The 23,442-nt window shown below is 35.0% G+C and overlaps 2 protein-coding genes and 1 pseudogene across 2 annotated transcripts; 2 read left to right on the forward strand and 1 right to left on the reverse strand.

The window, feature by feature from the left end:
* Positions 1-1,421: 1,421 nt before the first annotated feature.
* Positions 1,422-2,369, forward strand: LOC101697566 (olfactory receptor 6C2). The gene has a single exon (XM_004861407.4). It carries the CDS (start codon positions 1,422-1,424, stop codon positions 2,367-2,369), a length of 948 nt encoding a protein of 315 aa, XP_004861464.3.
* Positions 2,370-5,323: 2,954 nt separating this feature from the next.
* On the reverse strand, positions 5,324-8,195 carry LOC101697202 (protein bicaudal C homolog 1 pseudogene; annotated as a pseudogene).
* A 6,801-nt stretch (positions 8,196-14,996) lies between these two features.
* Positions 14,997-21,531, forward strand: LOC101705237 (olfactory receptor 6C2-like). Its single transcript, XM_004861387.2, has 3 exons — positions 14,997-15,006; positions 15,777-15,788; positions 20,591-21,531. Exons 1-3 carry the CDS (start codon positions 14,997-14,999, stop codon positions 21,529-21,531), a joined length of 963 nt encoding a protein of 320 aa, XP_004861444.2.
* The last annotated feature ends 1,911 nt before the right edge of the window (positions 21,532-23,442 follow it).

Below are 23,442 nucleotides of genomic sequence, written 5' to 3' on the forward strand. Positions count from 1 at the left end.
TACTTGCCATAAAGAGCCTCGTAGATCATACAAAAAAGATTAATTTATACCAAGAAGTGGCACCAGAAAAAGGTAAACATTGGAGGCAGAGAACGTCTTCATCTAGAGCATATGGTAAGTGAGGTATGCATGGAACATTTAACTTGCAATCCATGGACTATCCCAGATTTTTGCATCTTTCCAAGGCCCTCAATAAACTCTGCAGGTACCAAGAAATGACCTCTATGGTTATCAATATATGGTTATAGAAAGTAGATACGGTCTTTGGGGCACATCTTATTAATTAAAAATAATTGGACTAAGTGTAAACACTCCCAGAGAATATGGACTAAAGAGAATAACAAGAAAACAAGAACATGTCTTCTCAAGTGTGTGAGAACAAGAACACGTGTGAACAAGTGTTGGAGGACACTAATACCTCACATATAAATAGATAATAAAGAAGACAGGAAGAGAAACATTAAAAAATAAAAATCTAACACTGAAAGGAAAATCTTGTAGAATCTAAAAAATAATTAGAAAGAATAAAAATGTAGAAGGGTGACTATTAGAGAATGGAGATCAGGATAAGTGGAAGGGGACAGAGAAAGGAAAAGGTTATAACATGGTGAAAATGATCAAGGTACTATGTGCATGTACAAATATGCCAAATGAAACTCACTATTCTCACTATTTGGTATAACTCATCAGAAATAATTTTAAAAGTACATGTAAGACAACCTAGAAAACTGATTGAGTAATATTAAATATAGATTAGCTTCTGGGGCTTTGAGTGCAAATTGGTCAAAATAAAATGAATAAACATAAATGACAGGGAATGAAACTCTTCCTTTTGCAAATATCTTGACCTTTATATTTTCTCACACTTAAAAATAATTGTGCATCAAACTATACATAAATATTATATTTTTCCAAACAAAGAATATTATTGTTGTCACTGTTTTTTGTTTTCCAACAAAAATACATCTAACTTTAAAAACAATAATCAGATAGAAATAATGGAGAGAATTCATGTTCTTAATTACCTGGCTGTGTGTTACATACAAAGTTTGTCTTGGAAAAGAACATATAATGACCTATGAAATGACAACATCATTCTATAATCCATTTGTAAATTCAATCCATGTAATACATAATAACCAACTACATTTGTAACTTTAGAGGCCAAAAAAATTATTTAAAAAATTGGATTGTTTTACAGTAACAGGAAGCCTTAAAGAATTCTTCACTTCTCATCCATGTAAAATTCAGGAAGGCCATTGAGTAATGGTAATATTGATCCTGATGTAAAAGGGAAAAATAAATGCAAATTGACTTTGACTTTATTTGAACAGCTTTTTTTCCTTCAGAATTTGAATATCTATCTCTTCATAAAAATCTTGATTTTTACAAGAGGATTCTTTAAAGATCAAAGGTCAATGATGAGAAACCACACAGCAATAAAAACTTTCATCTTGCTGGGACTGACTGATGACCCACAACTACAAGTTCTGCTTTTTATCTTTCTGTTTCTCACCTATGTGTTGAGTATAATTGGAAATCTGACTATCATCATCCTCACAGTGATGGATCCTCAACTTAAAATTCCTATGTACTTTTTTCTGAGAAATTTTTCCTTCTTAGAAGTTTCATTTACCACTGTCTGTATTCCTAGATTCCTGTACAGTTTATCAACTGGGGATAATACCATCACATACAATGCTTGTGCATGTCAAATATTCTTTGTTATTCTCTTTGGAGCAACAGAATTTTTCCTCTTGGCTGCCATGTCCTATGATCGCTATGTGGCCATCTGTAAACCTCTTCACTACATGACCATCATGAACAACAGAGTATGTACCTTATTAGTTTGCTCTTGTTGGGTATGTGGCTTGATGATTATAGTCCCACCCCTTAGTTTGGGCCTCCAGCTTGAATTCTGTGACTCCAATGTTATTGATCATTTTAGCTGTGACGCAAGTCCCCTTCTAAAGATCTCATGCTCAGATACATGGGTAATTGAACAGATGATTATCCTTGTTGCAGTATTTGCACTAATTATTACATTATTCTGTGTGATTCTGTCATACATACACATCATCAGGACAATAGTGAGATTCCCTTCGGCACAGCAAAGGAAAAAGGCCTTTTCCACCTGCTCCTCCCACATGATTGTGGTTTCCATGACCTATGGCAGTTGCATCTTCATCTATATGAAGCCATCACCAAAGGAAGAGGTGGCCATAAATAAAGGAGTTTCAGTTCTCACAACTTCTGTTGCACCCTTGTTAAATCCCTTCATATACACCTTAAGGAATAAGCAAGTGAAACAAGCTTTCAGTCACTCTATCAAAAAGATTACATTTCTTTCAAAGAAGCAGAAGTTTTGATCAAAGAAAATTTGTACACCTGCTTAACTAGGGCTTCTAACATCACTTTTTTCCTCTATACAATTATTTCAGATAAGCTTTCTCAATGACATTTAATGTTTCATAAAGATCTCACTTTTATGAAACTTTTTGTTCTATCAAATAAAACTCCCAGTATTTTCCCTCATAAAAATGTATTTCCAAGAAATTAAGGTTTTCTTCGTTTTCCTTATTGCTGTAGAGAAGAAAGAAAACCAGTAATATTTTTCTACAGATTTTTAAAAAGACATTTAATCTAGCAAGAACAATACAAAGGGGTTATATAAATTTATTTCTCATGTAACAACTGATTAGAAAAATTCCCGTTTTCAATGTTAACTCCATCTTTCATTTTTTTGAAAAATCCCTAAAAGGACCAAAACTCACAGAAAAATACAATCTGTATATGTTCTATATTTACAGATAACCAGTCACTATTAAGGCGCAGATTGATTAAAAGCTAACATATATTCAAATAATCCAACATTCTGTGCATCATATAACACTGACAACTCTGTATACTGTAGTGTCATATTCTCTTTATTCCATCAAGTGAGAAAAATAACTTCCATTGTTTTTATTTATTTTTAGCCACCCTATTTTATCTATTTTAAGTGCAACTGTTTTCTCTTTGGCATAATAACACATTGTTAATAAAACCTGTATCAACTTGATACTGCATATTCATTCTGTTGTTCTCTAATTTGCAAATACACAGTAGAAAGGTAAGAGAAGAGCTCCAAATGATTATTTTTTTATTTGAGGAAGGTCTTATAAAAGAAATAATCAAATTTCAAGAATTGAGCTGTCGAACAGAAAACAAAGTTGGAACTGTTTCCTGTGCTTGAATGCTTAGCATAACACATTCACATAGTGAGAGAACTCGGGGAGCATCACATGGCCCTCCATCATGTGCATGGGAAGATGGCACTCCACATGCAAATGGACGGACTTGGTTCTGTATCTTTAAGCAGATAAGATTGCGTTTAATTCTGCATTTTATAACAGATGCGTTGTCTATGCCTTCAAGGTCACCAAGGTTCATTTTAAAAAGTGAACATTTTTTTCTATGTGCAAAATATATTTTCAATTCTTGTTCTCATTTTAATTGAAAGAGTCAGTCATGGAAAAAGGTTTGGGCAAATATTTCTTATTCCACATTTGTATAATTTCCCAAAGGTTGTATACGTTTATATAATACCTTCTACTAAGAGCACGTGACAGTGGTTTATATCCACATAGAAAGACTTGAATATTGAACATAAATAAGTCATTACAGGTAATTTACAACATTTCCTATGGGAAAGTTTTGGAAATAATATTGCTTTGAATAAAGAAAGGCACTTTAGTGATTTTCTTCATGAATTGAAAATCTTCATAAATCCACAACAAGACATCTGAAAAGACCCAAGAAACAATGTTGCCCGATTTCTTGGACTTTCACAGTATAAGATTGTAATAATAAATCTAGACTTAGAAAACAGTCCCTTTTTTTCCTTCAGAATTTAACTATCATTATAAATTGTCATCCTGGAGACTTAAATAAAAGCCTTTCCAGGGGCCAAGGATTTAGCTCAGTGGTTTTGCCACCTGCTGCGCAAGCGCAAGAACCCGAGTTTGATCCCCGGTACTGAAAAAAATAAAAAATAAAAGCCTTTCCATTCTCAAGCCTACTTGAAGCAGACAATTTTAGGAAAGTCCTGTGACCATATGGAGCACAGTTAATGTGTACATCATGAGGATGTAATCTTTTTCTTTTCATAATGGCAACAGTGCTGTCTTGTCAGATGGTTATTCGTCTTTTTAAATAAAGTGACAATCTAGGGCTCCAGTTATTGAATGTCATCCATTCTGTACCATAAATCTCTAGCAAATATCAATTTCATCAATTATGCCTTGTATGCTTATAATGTCTAAAAATAAAAGTTTGATATAAATAAATGTCCTTTAGTGACAGTATACTAAATTAAAACAGCCCTTTGCCTTCAAACAACCATTAAAATCATTTTAGCAATACAAGCAGCAGCTAAATATGATGACTGCAAGGGGTTAATATTGAAAACTCCACTTGGTCTGTCTTTGCACCTGTTACAATGAGCTAGGTTCATTGCTAAGTGTTTCTGGGATGCTGACATACATGAACAGAATTGGTCCGTAACCAAGTGGACTCACATTTCCCAAAGTCACAGAATAATCTGCAGAGAAACTAATATCTAGTAACATTTCAAATAAAAATTTGATGCAGTCAGAAAAATGACTAAATCTGATCTGTACCAATATGAAATCAAGAGAAAGAAAAAGAGAAAAATTCCACAGGACAAGAAATCAGAATATGTAAAGTGCTGAAAGGTCTCAATAATTCTTTTAAAGCAGTACCAGAAATTCCACTTTGATTATTTTTTTAAGTTCCCAAGTACCAAAACAAACAAAATAACTTCTAAGTTTTCTGGCATCCCAGATGTCAATTTATCCTTCATTTTAAGTACACACACAAAAAAAAAATCAGTGCATATGTTATATAGGTTAAAAAAAATAAAGCTCTATTTTCATATTGTAAATTCTGTCCCAATGCCATTTTTAAAAAGTAATCCACTCATCCATATTTGGTGTTTGTATGGTAACATAAAAAACATCTTCTCTGTTGTCTTCCTTTCTGCCACAAAGTACAGGTGCGAGTAGATGCTTTGGTCCTGGTACCAGACGCCCAGAGCGGTGAGAACGATGTGTAGTGAAGACTGCTCACAGATCACCCATGTCTAGCTTTACAATCAGGGGCGGGCGTGTGGCTAGAGGGTATCGCTACAAGTGCCCACTGACACTAGCAGTGTCTGAGTGATACTGACAGGGCAGCCTCTCACTTGCTCCACCTTCCAGGAAAGAGATGTGTGCATTTGGTGGTTCAAAAAGCTTTCTTCGGTTTTATTTAGAAGTTCTTTGAAATCCCAAGGTTCACACAATCCTGGCAGCTCTCAGGATCTTGTTGCGGATCTGAACAGAGTCACAAACTGAGACTGTAAGCAGCATTTTCCTTCTGGCACCAAAAGTAGTAATTTCCAGCTCTTTCAGATCCTGATCTGTGAGAGTGAGGAATGTCTGAAGATCAATCTCTTTTTGCTGGAAGACATCTGTGTATTTGCCCAGGCCAAGTTTGCTGAAGAGTTCAGGAAGATCAGAGCCTTTGAAAGAGCTGTTCAAGTTACAGCCATTGCTTCATGTTAGCAAGGAAATGCAGTCCATGTAATTGCTGCTACTGAGATAGTGTTCCATTGATTTGTTTTGTTTATACTTGGGACTGCCAATAGAAGCTGCAAATTCACTGGCACTTGCAGTTCCTATTCCATTTCGGTCTCTCCAGTTGTCAGATTTACTTCCACTTCCCAAATGCTCATGACTGTTAGACCGTGAAAGGAACTCTGATGAGCCCTCATAAGTAGTTGTCATGGTGGGTTTATAGGATACATGATTGGCCCTTCCCAGCTCCTTGATAATTTCAGCTGGCATAGACTTAGAAAACCCCAGGCCACTCCAGATAGGTGTTCTGACCTCCAACACCATTGGTTTCTTTAGCATAGCTTTGGTTACTAATAGCTTCTTTTGTTCATAGTCAAATCTTGCATGTTGACATATGATAGTCGTGAGCCAAGGCGGGCCCTTTCAGAGTTTTGCTGGGCAGTTGCAGCCCTCTCTGCAGCGCATTTGCACTGTCATCCAAAGGGCTTTCTACAGCACTCAGTTCAGGGTCTGAGAGCAACCTGTCAGTGCTGTGTAAGCAAGAGTTTTTGTGTCTTGCAATAGTTCTACTGTCTGTCTCTTGGCACAGGAGACTTTGGAAGGACCCATCATCATCTGTTTCACATCACCAGCATTTCCAGAATGAGAAGGACTTCGAGGCATGCCTACTTCAACAAAAGCATCATTACAACCTTCTGCAGGGCTTGATTTAGAAGCCTGTTCTGTCCCAGTTGTCTGGATGGATGGATCACCATGATTTGCACTTAACACTTTTCTCCAAGTGATGTAGTGGATATTGCACCATATTTTATATTTGGAGACTGTGAGTGTTCATTTAAAGAAGCAGAGATTTTTTTGCCTTCTGTCTTTATACCGTTGACATGGACATAAACAGGAGTCAAGCCATGATGGGGAGATGGTGCTGTGTGCCCATAGGTGTGCACTCCAGATAACAAAATATTGATTAATGTGTCTTGGGCAGTAGATGGAATCATAAGGTGTGGAATAGCAGAAAAACCTGTGGCACTTGAAGTATTAGCAAGTGGTGGTGCCCATAAAGGGGGGCTAGGGGTGCCAGAACTTGGACTTTGCAAAGCATTGACTGAGCTATTCAGAGCATTCAAGAGTGAGTTTGGGGTTGTTGACGGGTTCAGCGATAAGGTGGTGGGCCCCAAGAGACCTAGTGAGTCCAGTGAGTCCGAGGCCTGCAGAAGCTAAGATATCCAGGTTGCAATGTGCCAGGCCAGCAGGGCATGATGCTGGGGTTGGACTGGTTGCTACGGTAACCCCACTGCTTTCAAGTTCGAGTAGACATTTTCTTGTTTCATACATATTTAAGGCATTTCGCTCAACACTTTTCACAATCACAGACTTACTTGGCTATTTTGGCTTTCGTTTAATACTGATGAAGACATCCAGCTGTTCCATCAACTGAGCAATGAATTGTAGATCTACTTCAATTTCTTCCTTCATATCAAACATCAGCACAAGAGGAAGACAACCCATGAGATATTGCCTTGCAAGATAGACAGACTCAATGGTGCCCTGGAGGAAGACGGTGGATTTCTTCTGTGCGTTACTGGGATCGGGAAAGTGGATCTGAGCACCTGTTCTCTGCATGATATGCTTGATGTTGTTCCCATTTCAACCCATCATAAAAAGATGATGCTGAGTTGCTATGTCCAGCTGGGTGCTCACAGGAATAGCTGATGCTAAGCTGCCAGCAAGATGTTCTAACAGCATGGCCAATCCTTCCTTCACAGCACTAGTGTTATTCTGAGACCCCCATACAATTACTGTAGCACCATACATTTGGGAATGCTGTTGAAATGACACTGAAATGTTGTATGTTTGGGATATGTGCTGAATAGAGGGGGAACTAGGATTGGAAACTGGTTGAAGAATTCCAGCAATTGGTAACTCAAACATCAGCACCAAAGGAAGCAGCTCCCGAATCCTAACACGGGCAGATTCTATTCCTGCCAGTTGTCCTGCTATAGATACCTGGTTGCTTTTTTATGGTTGGTTATTTCTGTTGGAGTCTGGAAAGTGGATGTGGCATCCTATTTCTTCCATCACTTTTTTAATATCGTTGCCACTTTTGCCAATTACATGTGAGTGCTCTGTGTGTGAAACGTCCATCTTCAATGTGACTTGATTGCTTTTTGTGTCTAAGACAGACATGATCATTTCCTTGGCTTCCTTAACATCTTATTTCCTTCAAGAAACCTTAATATGGGGATCTTTCTTGGATTTGGCTCCAATATTTAGTTTAGATGGCCAGGCAATCTGTGTATTTGTTTCCTCCATGATCTTTTGAAAAAAGTCTTCCCCACTTCTGCCTTTCCCTTGATCTGCAGCTTGTAATACAGCTTCAAGTTTCTTTCTGTCCACACGGAAGTACTCCTCGCTCCACTCAGGGCTGTGCAGGGGTGCTCCCGCACCCAGGTCATCTTCAGAGCCAGGCATGGGCGAGTGGTGCTGCACTCGCTGTAGGAGCCCAGTCGGACTGTGCCGCTGGGTAGCCAGGCCCATCCTGGGGGACCATGGTGGGCGTGCAGTCCTCAGGCTCTGCATGCGCAGCCGCAGCCGCCACTCAACCACCTGGCTGCACTGGGTAGCCACACCAAGACCCTAGCTCTTATCAAAAGTTATCAGTTGAGAATGAGGGTTCCATTAAAAATTGTACTACAGGACATATGTGTTACACTTTGATAAAATAGCGTTTGTCAAAAATGACATTTTGTCTGTATCCTGAGACTTTGGAGGAGACTGAGATTAATGGGAGTAGATAGATTGATCTCTCAAAGACAATTTTAAGGCAGGCAGCACATTCCAGTTATGGCATGGAGACTACTAGCCAACAAGATTTATAGTAAAAAATCAGGGACAAAGGTAGACCAGATTAATTTGAAAAAAATTAAACTTTGGCTCAAAAAGAACCACATGTAAAGTTGGCAGCAAATGGCATGTAGCTGCTAAGAAGAATAGCAACATCAAAAAGAAACCAAATACATTGTACAGGAGCAAGAAGAAAGATAACTTGAGAGCATCTCAGAAATCAGCAAGACCCCACCCATTACCAACTCATGTAAAAATAATTTAATGTGTAACTTTTTGTATGTTATCCTCAGAGCTTTTACTCTATGTGGGATACAATGGAAAACAAATAATTCTTTAATTTCATTTAGCTGGTCCATTATTATTGGTGATCCTGGAAGAATTATTCTGTTTATTTTATGTTAATTTTAGCACTGTTCAAATAAGAAAGTATATTGATGTGGAGAAATAACAATTTCACTTTACAGGAAAAAAAGGGAATCAAATATGAATGAGAAAATAATTTTTTGGTGTTGAAGTGAAATTAGAGACAAAAGTGTGTTTCTTAATGTGGTTTTTTCTTAGCTTTGTTTTTCTAAAGATTTTGTGAAGCAATTCTATGCTAATAGCATCCTCAAAAAAACAGTGAGGAAATTTCAAAATAACATGGAAACCTGTTTGAAGGCTAAAATTTCAAAGTAATGACTACCAAAGAGAAAAATATTGTCAAAACTTATAGATGTCCTTGAATTATACTGGGGTTATGTCCTGACAAGACATCATAAGTTGAAAATACATTAAGTCAAAACTGATTTTTTGTACTAACCTATTGAACATCGTAGCCTATCAACACCATATTCTAAGGAGTACTGTGTATGGATACTTACCTCATAATTCCATAACTAGATTAGAGTATTTGACAATACAGCACTACCCCAGAAAAAAATCAAAATTCAAGATCAGAAGTATAGTTTTTGCAAAACACTTATTCCTTTCATACTTTGTAAATTTGATAAAATTATTAGTCAAATCATAGTAAATCCAGCACTATAGTTATCACAATAAATATAAACAAATCTGCAACATAATTATAAATAAGGATATGAGTATAGATATTGATGTGAATATGAATATACAGAGAATCATGGAAACTTTGTAAAATTTGAATGCCAAATTATTCAAGAATAATGAGTCAAAGACTTTAAAATGTCCACTTTTAAAACATAATGTTATGAATGAATGCTAAAATTATTAAGTGACATATTGTCAAATTGAGTCTCAAACTATCATTATAATTGAAATTTTTTTTTAACCACAATGGAATCTAATCAATCTATTCAAATAAGTGATCGATATTACCATTGCCAATTACTCTGTAATATTATTGAAAGATGTAATTAATCTGAATACAATCATGAGAAAATAAGCAAAAATGGCTATCATAAACTCTTTTTTTTTTTTTTTGCACTGGGGATCAAATGCGGATCCTTCAACTTGCAAGGCAGGCAGAAGAACCACTGAGCTAAATCCCCGGCCCCTATCATAAACTCTTAAAAAATTATGACTGTACCCTTCAAAATTATCAGCTGTATGAAAGAAAAATAAAAAATCTGTTTTCTATCAGAAATGAATTGTTAAATGTAATATAGATTAATTATGACAACCAAGAAAAATAACCCTAAACTTCATTATTGGCACAATTGAGAAAATTTAAATATGAAATATAATTTTTTCAAATAATAATATTTAACCAATAGTGTTTTGAAATAGTTCAATATGTGTCCAATAAACAAACACTTTATTTAAAAATCATTATGCCGAGTCCCAGCACCCAGAAGGAATCTCCCCCGCCGCCATCCCAAGCTCTTAGGGCAGAGAAAGTCAGCAGTGCGGCCACCAGAAGCACCCTGCCACCCCGCCCGGTGGAAATGAGAAGACACATAAACAAGCCTCAAAAACAGACTTTTGGATCACCTAGAGCAACCCCAAAGGGAAACAAGATGGAACAATATGATAATCAACTACCTAGACTCTCTGAACTGGCAACAAAAGAGGATCTGGGAAAAAATGAAATCAGAAATAATTACTCAGATAACAGCAAAGATTGTGCTCATGGTGCAAGACATGATTAACAAATCTAGAGAGGACACAGATAAAAAAAAATAAAGGATCTGAGGAACATGATGGAATCCCAACATAGGAAACAAATGGAATCCATAAAACAAATGCAAACAAATTTCCAGGAGATTAAAAACTCCATCAAAAGTCTGCACAGCAGAATGAACCAATGTGAGGATAGAATTTCAGATATAGAAGAAAAGATTGCAATTAGTGACCAGGAAAAGAAAAATTGCTTTAAAATTGTAAAGGAACTCGAGAAATCAATCCAGCAGCTGCTAGATGATGCAAAGAAGAATAACATAAGACTGATTGGAGTCAATGAAGAAAGAGGAGAGAGTGCAGATGACATAAAAAAACTGTTCACAGAAGTGATGGCAGAAAACTTCCCAAGGAGGGGGAAAGAACTTGACATACAGATAAGTGAGGCATATAGGACTCCAGCTAGCCTTGATCAAAAAAATCTACACATAGGCATATAATAGTTAGGATTCCAGAAATCCAACAGAAGAACAAAATTCTACAAGCAGTGAGAGAAAAGAAGCAAATCACATTCAAAGGGAAGCCCATCAGAATCACAGCAGACTTCTCAATGCAAACCCTCAAGGCAAGAAGAGCTTGGAGTGATGTATTTCAAGCCCTAAATGAAAACAGCCTCCAACCCAGATTGATGTACCCTGCAAAACTATCTTTCAAAATTGATGGAGAAATAAGATACTTTCATGATAAAGAGCACCTCAGGAACTTCAAGAATATCAAACTGGCACACCAAAAAATTTTAGCCAATACCCTAGGAAAAGACAATGAGGATCACAACCCCAGGAAACCCAGCAGAATGAATCCATTGGGTGTGACAAATTAAAAGCAAGGGGGGAGAATCCAACAAAAAGAAAAAGTCATGACAAGGCTTTTAAAACTTTTAACTTCATCTCCCTAATGAGGGTATAATTCAATCTTGTTATTGTACTGATCAGTATTTTTCTGATTCTAGAGTTGCACACCTTTCCTTGTGCTATACTGGCTATTTATCATCTTCTTATGTCTACTTTTTAATTGGGTTGTCTATTAATGAGCTCCAAGAATTCTTTATATATTCTGGTCATAGGTTATATGCATTGTAAATATGGCCTGTTTAAGGACTACTTTTCATTTTAATGATGTCATTTAAAGTGCTAAATTTTGATGGAATCTCATTTATCAATTTTTTTCTTTTATACATCATGTCTTTTGTATCCTAGGGAGTTCTTGCCTACCCTGAATTCATAAACATTTTCCCTTATAATTTCTTCTTAAAGTTTTATACTTTTAGGCTTTCTTATTTAGGTTCATAGATCCCTTCAGGTTATTTTCATGTATGGAAATAAAGGGTTGAGGTTAATTTTTTATATGTGGATACCAGGGATTCTAGTGCTGTTTGCTGAAAACACTATCTCTTCCTTGGTTCTTGAATTGAGTTTATATTCTATAAAATGCTAATGTTAAATAATCTTTCAAAACTCAGTGGACCATATATGTGTAGTTCTATTTCTAGATTCTTTGTTTTATTCCAATGATCTATATGTCTTTCCTTATACCAACACTGCCTTAATTACTGTAGCTTTAGAAGTCTTAAAATTAGGTACTAAACATCTTCCAACACTATTTTTGTTTTTGGTTTTTTGTGTTTTTTTAAACTTTTCTAGGTCCTTTGTACTCCTACATAACTTTTAAATTTCAATATCCAATTCTTCATTTATAGCACGTATACATAGACCTGAATTTTTATATATGCCTTGTGCTTTCTAATCCTGCCAAATTCAAACACAAGTTCTAGGGGCTCCTAGAGATTTCTTAGTATTTTCTCTGTAGATGATCATTTCATCTACATATAAAGATTTTGCTTCTACCTTGCCAATCCTATCCTAATTGTGTCCTTTTATTGCCGGACTATTTTGGTGGGGCCTAGGTTTCAAAGTTTAATGAACAGATAAGGAGTATGCATATCTGCCTTTTTCCCCACCTTAAGGAGAAAGCATTATATCTTCTCCATTCATATAAGGCATTCTCACTGGAAGTATGCAGTACATGTCTTTAATCTGTTGAGAAGGTTCTGTTCTACTTCTAGTCTCCTGATAGCTTTTACCCTGAACAGCTGTAAAATTTAGTCCAGTACTTTTTCTCCAACTAGTGACAAGATCATATGGCTTTTTCCTTTCCTCTGTTAAAAGGATGACTTTTAGAGGTGGATCTTCCAATGCTGAACCAACACTGCCATCCGTATAACAAAACCATTTTCTACATCCTGCCAGATTTGACTTCTAATAGTTTGTTTTGTTAAACAAATTTCTATCTATGTTCATACTTTTTTCTTCTATTATCTTTATCCAGTTTTAGGATTAGCACAATGTTGAGTTCCTAAAATTAAGGGAGAAGTGTTTCTTCTTTTTTCTGCTTTAATTGTTTGATATAATTTATCAGTTAAAATGTATATGAGACTGCTGTGGTCATATAGCTAGGTTTTCAAGCTAGGAATATGCTTTCTTTAATAGGTGCTATTCAAATTTTATATTTCCTCCAGAGTTAGCTTCATTAATTTGTCTTCCATGGTACTTCTTAGAAGTTGTCAAATTTATTTCAAAAAAGATTTTTGTAATATGCTTTCTATATCCTTTTAAGTTCTGTAAAATTTGTGGTAATGTCTCCTAGATCTTGATATTGTAATTTTAAAAATGTATAATTGATATTGTGTAACAGGAAGAAAAGGTCTAAAGGAGCAGGGGAAGTGGGAGGAGTAGGGGAAGGGAAAAAAGGGAAAAGAAAAAATATAAGAAAAGGAAAAAATTGGAAACACTGTCTTTGCAAATAGGGAAGGGTGGAGGGGGTGAAGGGAGGGCAGGGGAATGGGGAAAAAAAATAAGAACCAAGATACTCAAGTAATGGTACAAGATCCCAGTGATGAATGTAACTGTATTTTATACCTAGAATGTACCAATAAACTTAATTGGAAAATAAATAAATAAATAAATATCATTATGCCTACACCTAAATACTGAAAAGAGTTGGCTATTATTCCAAAGAAATCACCATTTGCTTTAAGTATGAGTATTTTTAATAGAGATTTTACAATACTGGAAATATTTTATTAATATGTTTAATATTTTATTGGTTCTCACCAATAAGGACATACCATCCTTATCAGTACCTTTATACTCCTATTTAAAAAATAAATAAAATAGATGCTGCTTGTTTACAAATATGTCTTATATGTTTACAGACCTGGACTTCTTTTTAGGATAAAAATATTTACAATTTAAAGTACTGCATTGGAAATGTAGCTTTATAAAGAACCAGGGCTGGTAATGATACCTTGAGTAAAGGAGCCTTCACTGACATCAGTATTCTGACCAGTCCCTCTGGTATCAAAAGTTTTCTGCCCCATAAGCTATAGTAAAATAGACACCCTGAGAGTGGGTGAAAAGAATGCATGTCTTTCATAATGTGGGGGGGAAAATCTGAAAGGAAAGTTAAGAAAGAAAAACAGGTTTGACCCCTTGTATTAGTCAGCTTTCCCATTGCTGGGACAAAATACATAATACATACAATGTGGAGAAATTGCTCTATTTTACTCAGTATTTCAAAACATTCAGTTTATGATCAGCTGGCTCCAGCACAGAAACATCAGTGTAGAAGGGTGTGGTTTAGAAGAGCTGCTTGATTCATAATGGACAGGAAGCAGAGCAGGGGCTCAGTTCCAGAGATGAAAGGGCCAGGGACTAGGTACAGTACCCATGATCAGCCTCCATCACTCATCCAGACAGAACCTGAGGTGTATTTTACTAATCCCCTGTGAAGCTCTCAAGCAGGTCAAACTGACAGTCCACATTAGCTGTCACATCCCTAGAATCTATGTGAATCCTTCTATAATGTACTTTAGGAAAGAGAACACAGACAGGAAAATATCCAAAAAACATATTTTATCTTTTGTGCTTTAACATAGCACGTAGTCTGTAGAAGTAAGGTACCAGGTAATTGCAGCTTTGGAAGACACTGTTGGTTTGTTTTGTATTTCTTGAGCGTGGCTTTCTACTTCTTTCTTATCTGCAATTGACTGCTGGACACCGTATTTGAGATTTTACGTCCAAAAAGTGTTTGAAGCTTAATATGATTTTGTCTCCTCCCAATAGAATATTTCTTCCCTGTTTCTCTCCCTCTCCTTTTCCTACCTCCTTCCCTCACTTCATTCCTTTCTTATTTTTTTTTTCTTGCTACAGGTAAGAGAACATTTGTAGCACTCCTGCCTGAAACCTTTATTACACTTGGATTCTGTGACACCATACTCACTGGGATTACTCCTTCCCACCATCCTGTGCTCTTTTCCTACTTATTTCTCATTCCTCTCTATTATTCTGATTCTGTGTGTTGGTTTAGAGTTTTGGATATAAACTCTTTTCTTTCCATACTATGCCCATGGGTATTTTTTATTTTATCTCATGTCTTAAGGTTCCATTTACAGGCTGATAACTCCCAAATCTTTATTTCTAGCTGATATAGTTCTACTGAATTCCAGATCTGTACATGATTGTGTGCTTCATCAAACCCAACAGTTCCAAAAAAATTACTTGAAAAGAATTTTTGTGGACTAGTAATTCTATTCTCACAGACACTAGGGTCAAACAGCTCAATGATATGCTTAACTATTTTGCATTCAAAATGTAGCTCATTCACAAATATTGTAAAGTCCTTCTTCAAAATATTTCTGAAACTTAACCATACCTCATCATTCTCATTAACAATAATCTGGTTTAAAACACCCTTCTTTTTTGTATTTTCCTAATTTTTTAGTATGTAAGATCATTGATAGTGAACTCACAACATATGATAAAGTAGGATTGGCCATCAAAGATATAATATTTATTTTATTTTCAGATTTAACCACTATATTGATAAAAATAACATGTTATGTGACAATTCAAGTATATCACCACAGAGTTTTCTACTCAGATTCTATATTTCTTCACCTTTGAAGGGAATCAGACTTGAGTGGGAAGGTGAGGAGAGAAATTACAAGAGGCCAGTGAACAATTAGCAAGATTTTTAGGGGAAATGGGTGCCGAGTGAGAGAAGAACAACATATAAGTATTACTGTTACATGGGATGTGTGAATGATGAATGTCATCATACTGTATACCTAAAATGTACCAATAAACTTAATGAATTAAAAAAAGAGTATATTTCAAAAAGAGTCAGAGTCAAGTGTTGCAAAACATACGAATCACATGAAACGACTTTATTTCTGTTGCATTCAAATAAAATATTTTGTCAGTTTATTTGTGCTGTACTAACAAAGTATGTGAAGAGAGTTATTTTTTGCAATACATTTATTTCCTCATAGTTCTGTAGGGTAAGAAATCCAAAATCTATATGCCAGCAAGTTGTTTGTCCAGTAAGGGCTGCTCTCTGCTTCCAAGAGGCCAGCCTTGAACTACATCTTTCAGAAAGGAGGACTGTTGCATCTTCACATGGCAAAAGTGGAAGGGTAAACAAGCCAAACACTGAATAAGACTTCTTTCCTAAGAACCTTAAACCCATTCACAAGAGAGAAATTCTCATGGCCTACTCACTTTTTAAAGACCCCACTTATTATTATCACAATGATCATTAAGTGTCAATGCCTGAATTTTGGACAGAGCACATTCAAGTCATAGCAACCAGATAGTCTTTCTCTTTTTCTAAATATATATAGATGCTTTCATTTATTTTAATATTCTATCATCTGTGAATATTTAAAATGTTATAATTATATCCCTCAAACACACTTTGGATTTCACGACTTTATAATAACATGGAAAATTGGGTATGTAGGGGCCTGTGACAGTTAATCTGAATTGTTAACTTGGATGGATTAAGAGACTTCTCCAGAGGTGATAGGATCATGGGGGCAATGTATTCATGAATGAGCTAATCCACTGATAATCACATCTGGATGTGTTCTAGGAGGTGGAATCAGTTGGAGGTAGGTCACGGGAGGATTGCCTTTATAGGTTGTATATCTCGCTAGCACTCTTCTCTCTTGCTCTGCTTCCCAGTTCCCATGAAGTGCATAACTTTGCTAGATCATGCCCTTCTATCATAATATTTCTGCCTTGGAGACTGCTGACTCTTGACTGAAACATATAAAACAGTGATCTGAAATACACTTCTCCTTGAATTCATAGGTTTCATGTATTTTATCCCAGCTGCTGAAAAGCTACTCCAGTACACCACAACTTTTATTTCTTATCTTGACAGATTATTGAGTTGGAAATGTGAAATTATTACATGCACTATTTGGTACATTTAGACATTCTAATTCTAGGCCAATCTAATATTTCTTCTTGTTACCTCAGTCTTCTATGTATTCACTTTCTTTTCCAACTGAGAACATGGATTACAATTATTCACTTACTTTTTTCTTGTATCACAACCTTCCACAGGCTCCCATTTATTGTCCCACCATGTTCTCTTGACCACATCACCCTCCTCCAGAGACAATCGAATTTCAATGGCCAATACTATATTTTTTTTCTTTTCTCTATTGATTAAAATGGATATTATATTATGCATCTAATAATGCAAAAGTAAATGCCAGGAACCCTTTCTTTCTTTAAATCTAGTGGAGATATTACCAGTAAAAACATAATATAAATATGGAGTGAAGCTGAGGCAGGGGAAGTTATCTTCTTTCTGGTTTTTAGAAATTTTGCAAGGATTATAGATTTAATATGGCTCCCTTTCTTCCTTTCCAAATGAAGAGATTAAGATAAATTCTAAAAGCAAATTTGAAGATGAAGCAAAAGCACAATTGTTGCTTGTATTAAGTCACATTGGAAATGACCAATCACTTGGTACAAACCTACATATCTTCATACCTTATGTCATATCATAATCCAGATATAGATGTAATTGTAAAAAGTAAACAATAAAATTATTGAAAGAAAATATAAATAGATATATGACAAAATCATGTTTACTAGAAACGTTCAAATAATGATAATAAATTTTAAAACAATAAAAGGATGCATCTTATGGTATATTAACTGATTTTCTATATATCAATACCATAATAACTAATATTAAATAGAAATTGTGATATAAGATTTACAACATAGAAGACTACCAAAGACAGTAACAACTAAGGATGAAAGGACATAAAAGTAGTATCTTAGAATAGATAAAACTTTATCAGATATGTTTATCCCAAAACAGCCACTTGCAATATTTTATTCAATAAAAATTTATTACCAATAAATATTGGTGAAAATTTTCTATTTCTGATTGTTCAGTGACAACAAAACATATATAAGATAGACAAAAAAAATCAGTATTATTTGGATCATTATTTTTGGCAAGAATTCACTATGTTGACAATTCTTCTTAACCCTGATGTTATTATTTCATCTTCCATTCTCAAAGGAGACTCTCCTAATTCCTAGGTGTATTAGTTAAATTTTCTTTTGTTTTTTTTCAACATATAAATTACAATTTTACTCTCAGTATTGACTTGACCACATAAAACTCTTGCAATGTGTCTGTGGAAAAACACTTAAGAGACCAATTCTGTACTAAGATTGATGGATCAGATACATTTTCAAGAGTCAAACAGCATTTCTGGTTCTCTCTACCTGTTTATTAGTCTTTGCTTCTCGTTAGCCATTCTGATTATTAATGAATAGTTCCTTCTAAAATTAAACCTGAGAATGGGATTCATGACAATTGTTAAATCTAGGGATACTTGAGGTAAGCTTTCTGCATATTTTCACTGCTGCCAGTTCAATATAAAAACATGACTAGATTGTATTCATGTTACTACTAAGAAATCATTGTTTAGTAGCAAATTGCACTAAGGATCTATGTGGATGAAATAAAAACTAATGCCTAAACAAGCCTAAAGCATAAGTATTTTCATATTTCTCAAGCCATTTTTGTGAAATTTGGTAAACTAAAATATTTTGTCATATTAAGATATAAAGATGATATAGATGTCAATAGCTACATATGTGTATAATATTTGTGTATTTTAATTTGGATAGTCCACAAGGCCATGAGAAATTATTTTCATTTCTTGAATATCATTTCTTTTGGATAATTTTTTTCTTAAATTCTTTCATTGGTACATTAGATACAAATTTAAAAGTCTCCAATCTTGTTTTATGATTCACTAAAATATGTTAGCAGTTAGATCATCATATTCAAGGCATATGCAAAAGCTATACCCATACAATGATGAGAATTTCTAAGTAAACACAACACCATAGAAGTTGTCAATACCTCATATCCACAACTTAAGGACTTTATTACCTTCTACTTGTTTTGTCACATGTTCATATGAGATTTAAAAGTCCTTTAAACTTGTGACCAGTGGAGCTTATGAAATGCATAGTCTGAGTGATCATATCATACTGTTCAAAGCTTGTACTGAAGCATCAGGGAAAACATGGCGCCACTTCTTATGTTAAAGCAAGTACATTCAGTGTGGGTTTAGAACCTTCTGTGTGGACCACTGGAGTAAGGAATTTTCTCAAGTAGAAAGTGAAAATATTAGTAAAAATATATTTTCCTGAAAATATGTATAGCATGTTCCTTCATATACCCTAAGAAAGTTACATTCCAGAAAATAGGATATTTTTTGTAAAGATAGGCCCTAAACTTAAGAATATCACAGTTGAATTGGGGTGAGAGAATAGTTAGTAACCAATACAAAACAGCTATAAGATAGATATCATAGCTCTAAAACTGCAATAAAGGTGTACCTAGCCAATCTTAAAGAAATTTGTACCTTAGAACTGAATCTAGAGGAAGTCAAGAAAATGGACTAAAATTATTCAAAACAGAAAAAAATGAAATTGTTACAGTACAAGTGTTTCCTTCTGAGTCTGAGACCAAAGTGATCAGAAATGAAGTATATAGAAGAGGGAAATAAAAATATTTAGTGCATTCATGGTATATTAAGTGGCTTTAAAATGTAGAGTCAAAAGAAAATTGAACATTATCCAGACATGACTAATCAGGCAGAAAAACTTCAGGTAGAAATCCAGATACTTTTGGATTAGGCAAAAATAATGTCATTAATGAGTTAGCCAAAAAGAGTGAATGTGCATTAATGAATAAAAAGTCACATTTTTTTGTTTTGACAAGTAGTAGCTTGAAAAATTAAAGACAAGTCAAAGGGTAGATATCTATAGACTGCTTTCATTTCCCTTTGCTATATAACCAGAAGTGAGATAACTAGATCATATGATTGATCTCTTCATAGTTACTTTGAGGAACCTCCATAATTTCTCCATAATTTCTCCATAATTGCTGTACAGTCTTACCAAGAATGTATAAAGGAGGATAAAAGTATTAAAAATAATGTATGTTATGGGCATGTACCAATTCCCCAAAACAAACATTACTGTAATATATTGCAAACATCTACTAATAAAAAAGGAAGAGAAAGAGAGAAGATGAGGGAAGGGAAGGAAATAAGCTCATTTTGCTCCACCTCCTCATTAGCTTTTTGTTTGTTTGTTTGGTACTGGGGATGGAACTCGGGTCCTTGCGCTTGTGGAGCAGGCGTGGAACCACTGAGCTAAATCCCCAGCCCTGTTTGATTTTTGATAATAGCCATTCTAACTAAATGAGATAACTTACTGGAATTTTTTTTCCATTCCCCTGATTGGTGATTTGTGGTAATTTCCTCTAACTCCTGATCTTGCTAATATGTGTATTTTCTTTCTCTTGTTGGTATGTTTCATTTTACATTATTGGTCTGCCTGCCTAAAGGTTTAGCAGTGTTATTGATCTAAAAAAAAAAAAGGTTTTTATTTTACTGATCTTTTTCCCCATTGTCTTTTTTTTTTTTTTGGTCTCATTTTTATTGGTTTCTGGTCCTTGACATGGGTGGGGCTTATTCACTCTTCTTTTATAGTTTCTTACTGTCAAAGTTTATGTTTCATTTTTTATTTTTCATTTCCTTTCTTCTGTTTAGATACTTTAACCTTTTACACACAGATTGCTTAAAAGATCAAAAGTAGTTATGAGAAATCACACAGCAATAACAACATTCATTTTGTTGGGACTTACAGATGATCCACAGCTGCAAGTTCTGGTTTTTGTCTTTTTATTTCTCACATACATTCTGAGCATAACTGGTAACCTGACTATTATCATTCTGACCTTGATGGATTCTCATCTTAAAACACCTATGTATTTTTTTCTTCGAAATTTCTCCTTCTTAGAAATCTCATTCACAACAGTCTGTATTCCCAGATTCCTATACAGTATATCAACTAGGGATAATACCATTACTTATAACGCTTGCGCCAGTCAGATATTTTTTATTGGGCTTTTTGGGGCCACAGAATTTTTTCTCCTGGCTGCCATGTCCTATGACCGCTATGTGGCCATCTGCAAACCCCTTCATTACATGACCATCATGAGCAATAGAGTCTGCACCATCCTTGTCCTCTGCTGCTGGATCTCTGGGCTGTTTATCATCATCACACCTCTTGGTATGGGCCTCCAGCTGGAATTCTGCGACTCCAACATCATTGATCACTTCGGCTGTGATGCATCTCCTCTGTTTAAGATCTCATGCTCAGATACATGGTTTCTAGAGCAGACTGTTATTATCTGTGCAGTGTTGACTTTCATTATCACACTAATAGGTGTGATTCTTTCTTACATATATATCATCAGGACAATTCTCAGATTCCCTTCAGCTCAGCAAAGAAAGAAAGCTTTTTCCACTTGTTCTTCTCACATGATTGTTGTTTCCATCACATATGGCAGCTGCATTTTCATCTACATAAAGCCTTCAGCCAAAGAACAGGTGAACATCAATAAAGGGGTGTCTGTGCTCACTACATCAGTTGCCCCTTTATTAAATCCATTTATTTATACCCTGAGGAACAAGCAAGTGAAACAAGCTTTTAATGATACAATCAAAAAAATTGCATTTGTCTTACAAAAGTGAAAGGATGCTGTATTTGAGCAATAAATGAAAATGAAAGGTATCTTTACATTTTTCTAGAAGTCCCAGGTAGTTTCTCATGATCCTTTAAAACTTGAATTGTGAATCTACTTTGGTAAAATTATTTATTTTTCTCTTTCATTTTAATTCCAATTGTTTTTATCATTAAATAAACATAAGAAGGGATTTCAAAGAAAAGAATCTTCCTTCATTTTGAATTTGGTTATTATAACATTATTCAAAAAGAAATTGCATAATTTGACAAAATGGCACTTTTAACCCTTGGGAAAATTTGGAGAAAATAGTTTTATAAAACTCTATTAATTTAAACATATGTAGGCTGGAAGTGTAGCTCATTGGTGAAGGACTGGGTTTGATATGCAGGACTACAAACAATAATTACACTTAATAATAATGGCAATAAACATACAAACTTTATGAATCACTTGAAATATAAGAACGTTTCATTTTGCATGAGGGTATTAATAAGACATCTTTCAAAATGAAAAGGTCAAAATAGGCAAATAAAGTAAAATTAAAACCTATTCTAATAGGAGAAAATAAATGCCAATAATATAGAAACAAATATAACATACAAAAGATTTAAGCAAGCCACAATATTTAGATATACTTCAATAAACTAAAGAAAAATTGAACATAGCTGTTTGACAATAGCATGCACACACACGTGCACATATATGAGCAGAAAAATAAAACAATAAGAGGACTTCTTCCAGCTTTGTCAAATTTAGAGATATGTGTTAATGCTGTCTCCCATAAACAGCATTAAAACTGAGTCAATTCTATAAGGAAAGTTTTGACAAGAAGCCTTCATGAGGTCATAATTCACACTAGCTCAACCCACACTATGACTCAAGACTAAACTCAGCATGACGGTGCCTTCTCTGAACTAACTTGGCAAAAATTAAGGCAGCTGAAATGGTTTGCACCTGCAGGTCAAGGTTATATAGAGGAGGGATCTGGACTGAAGATTTCTCTGTGTTTGACAGTCCCAGGTATGCTTGATTAGGGAACCAACAACACATATGTAGGGCAAGTGTAGTCCAGGATTACCAGACATAAATCTAAATGCTAAGATATCAGAGGTCAAGTAGTCTGTGACCTTGGCATTTTGTTCCATGTAGAGTGAAGAGACCTTGAAACCACAGGCATCTACTTGAATGCTACAAACACAGATATCTTAAAAGTAATAGCGACATCCTACAGCAAGAGTTAGTAAACTTAGGTGGGAGAATTAAATTCATCTACCACACATTTGTGTAAATAAAATTTTATTGGAATGTGTCCATGATCATTCTTTTGCATAGTGCCTATAGCAGTTTTTCATGACAGTGTCCAATAGTTTAACAGGGACCTCATGGACCAAAAAACCAAAGATGTTTACTACCAGGCATTTTACAAAAAATTCTTACTCATTTTTGCTATAGGATCTACTTTAAAAAATAAATTTGCATCTTTGAGAAAGAAATTATAAGAAGTAGGATTTTGTGTCACCATATCAACCAGATATTTCTAAAGAGTCATACCTAAGGTTGTTAGTGAGCTAACAAACTCAGTTGATCTTTCTGTAGTCTCCTCTTATCACTCTGAATGTTCTTCAAAACAGATTTTGAAAGAATGAGAATTTTGAGGACATTATCTGTTCTGTCCATGTAGATCTCATGCTGACAATGAAACACAAAACCACGTCAATGTTTTGTAACACATAGGAAACTCACCTGCTTTGCCATGAAAAAAAAAACTCTATTTAACCCATAAATTTCCAGGAGTATTGAATCTCATCCCAGCTCCCACAAAATAATAGATGGTGCTATGTAAATTCAAAACCAAGCCCCACAATGTATATGGCCATTTGATTCTAGTATAACTGTCTGAATGATCTTACCATCATTT

The sequence above is a fragment of the Heterocephalus glaber genome, unplaced genomic scaffold, assembly GCF_053883595.1.
Source record: "Heterocephalus glaber isolate CG9 unplaced genomic scaffold, H.glaber_assembly_v1.0 deba00001569, whole genome shotgun sequence".
NCBI classification, from domain to species: Eukaryota; Metazoa; Chordata; class Mammalia; order Rodentia; family Bathyergidae; genus Heterocephalus; species Heterocephalus glaber.

Bases quoted from the DNA above. Each gene is read 5' to 3' on its own strand.
- LOC101697566 (XM_004861407.4), top strand. From the start codon at position 1,422: ATGAGAAACCACACAGCAATAAAAACTTTCATCTTGCTGGGACTGACT.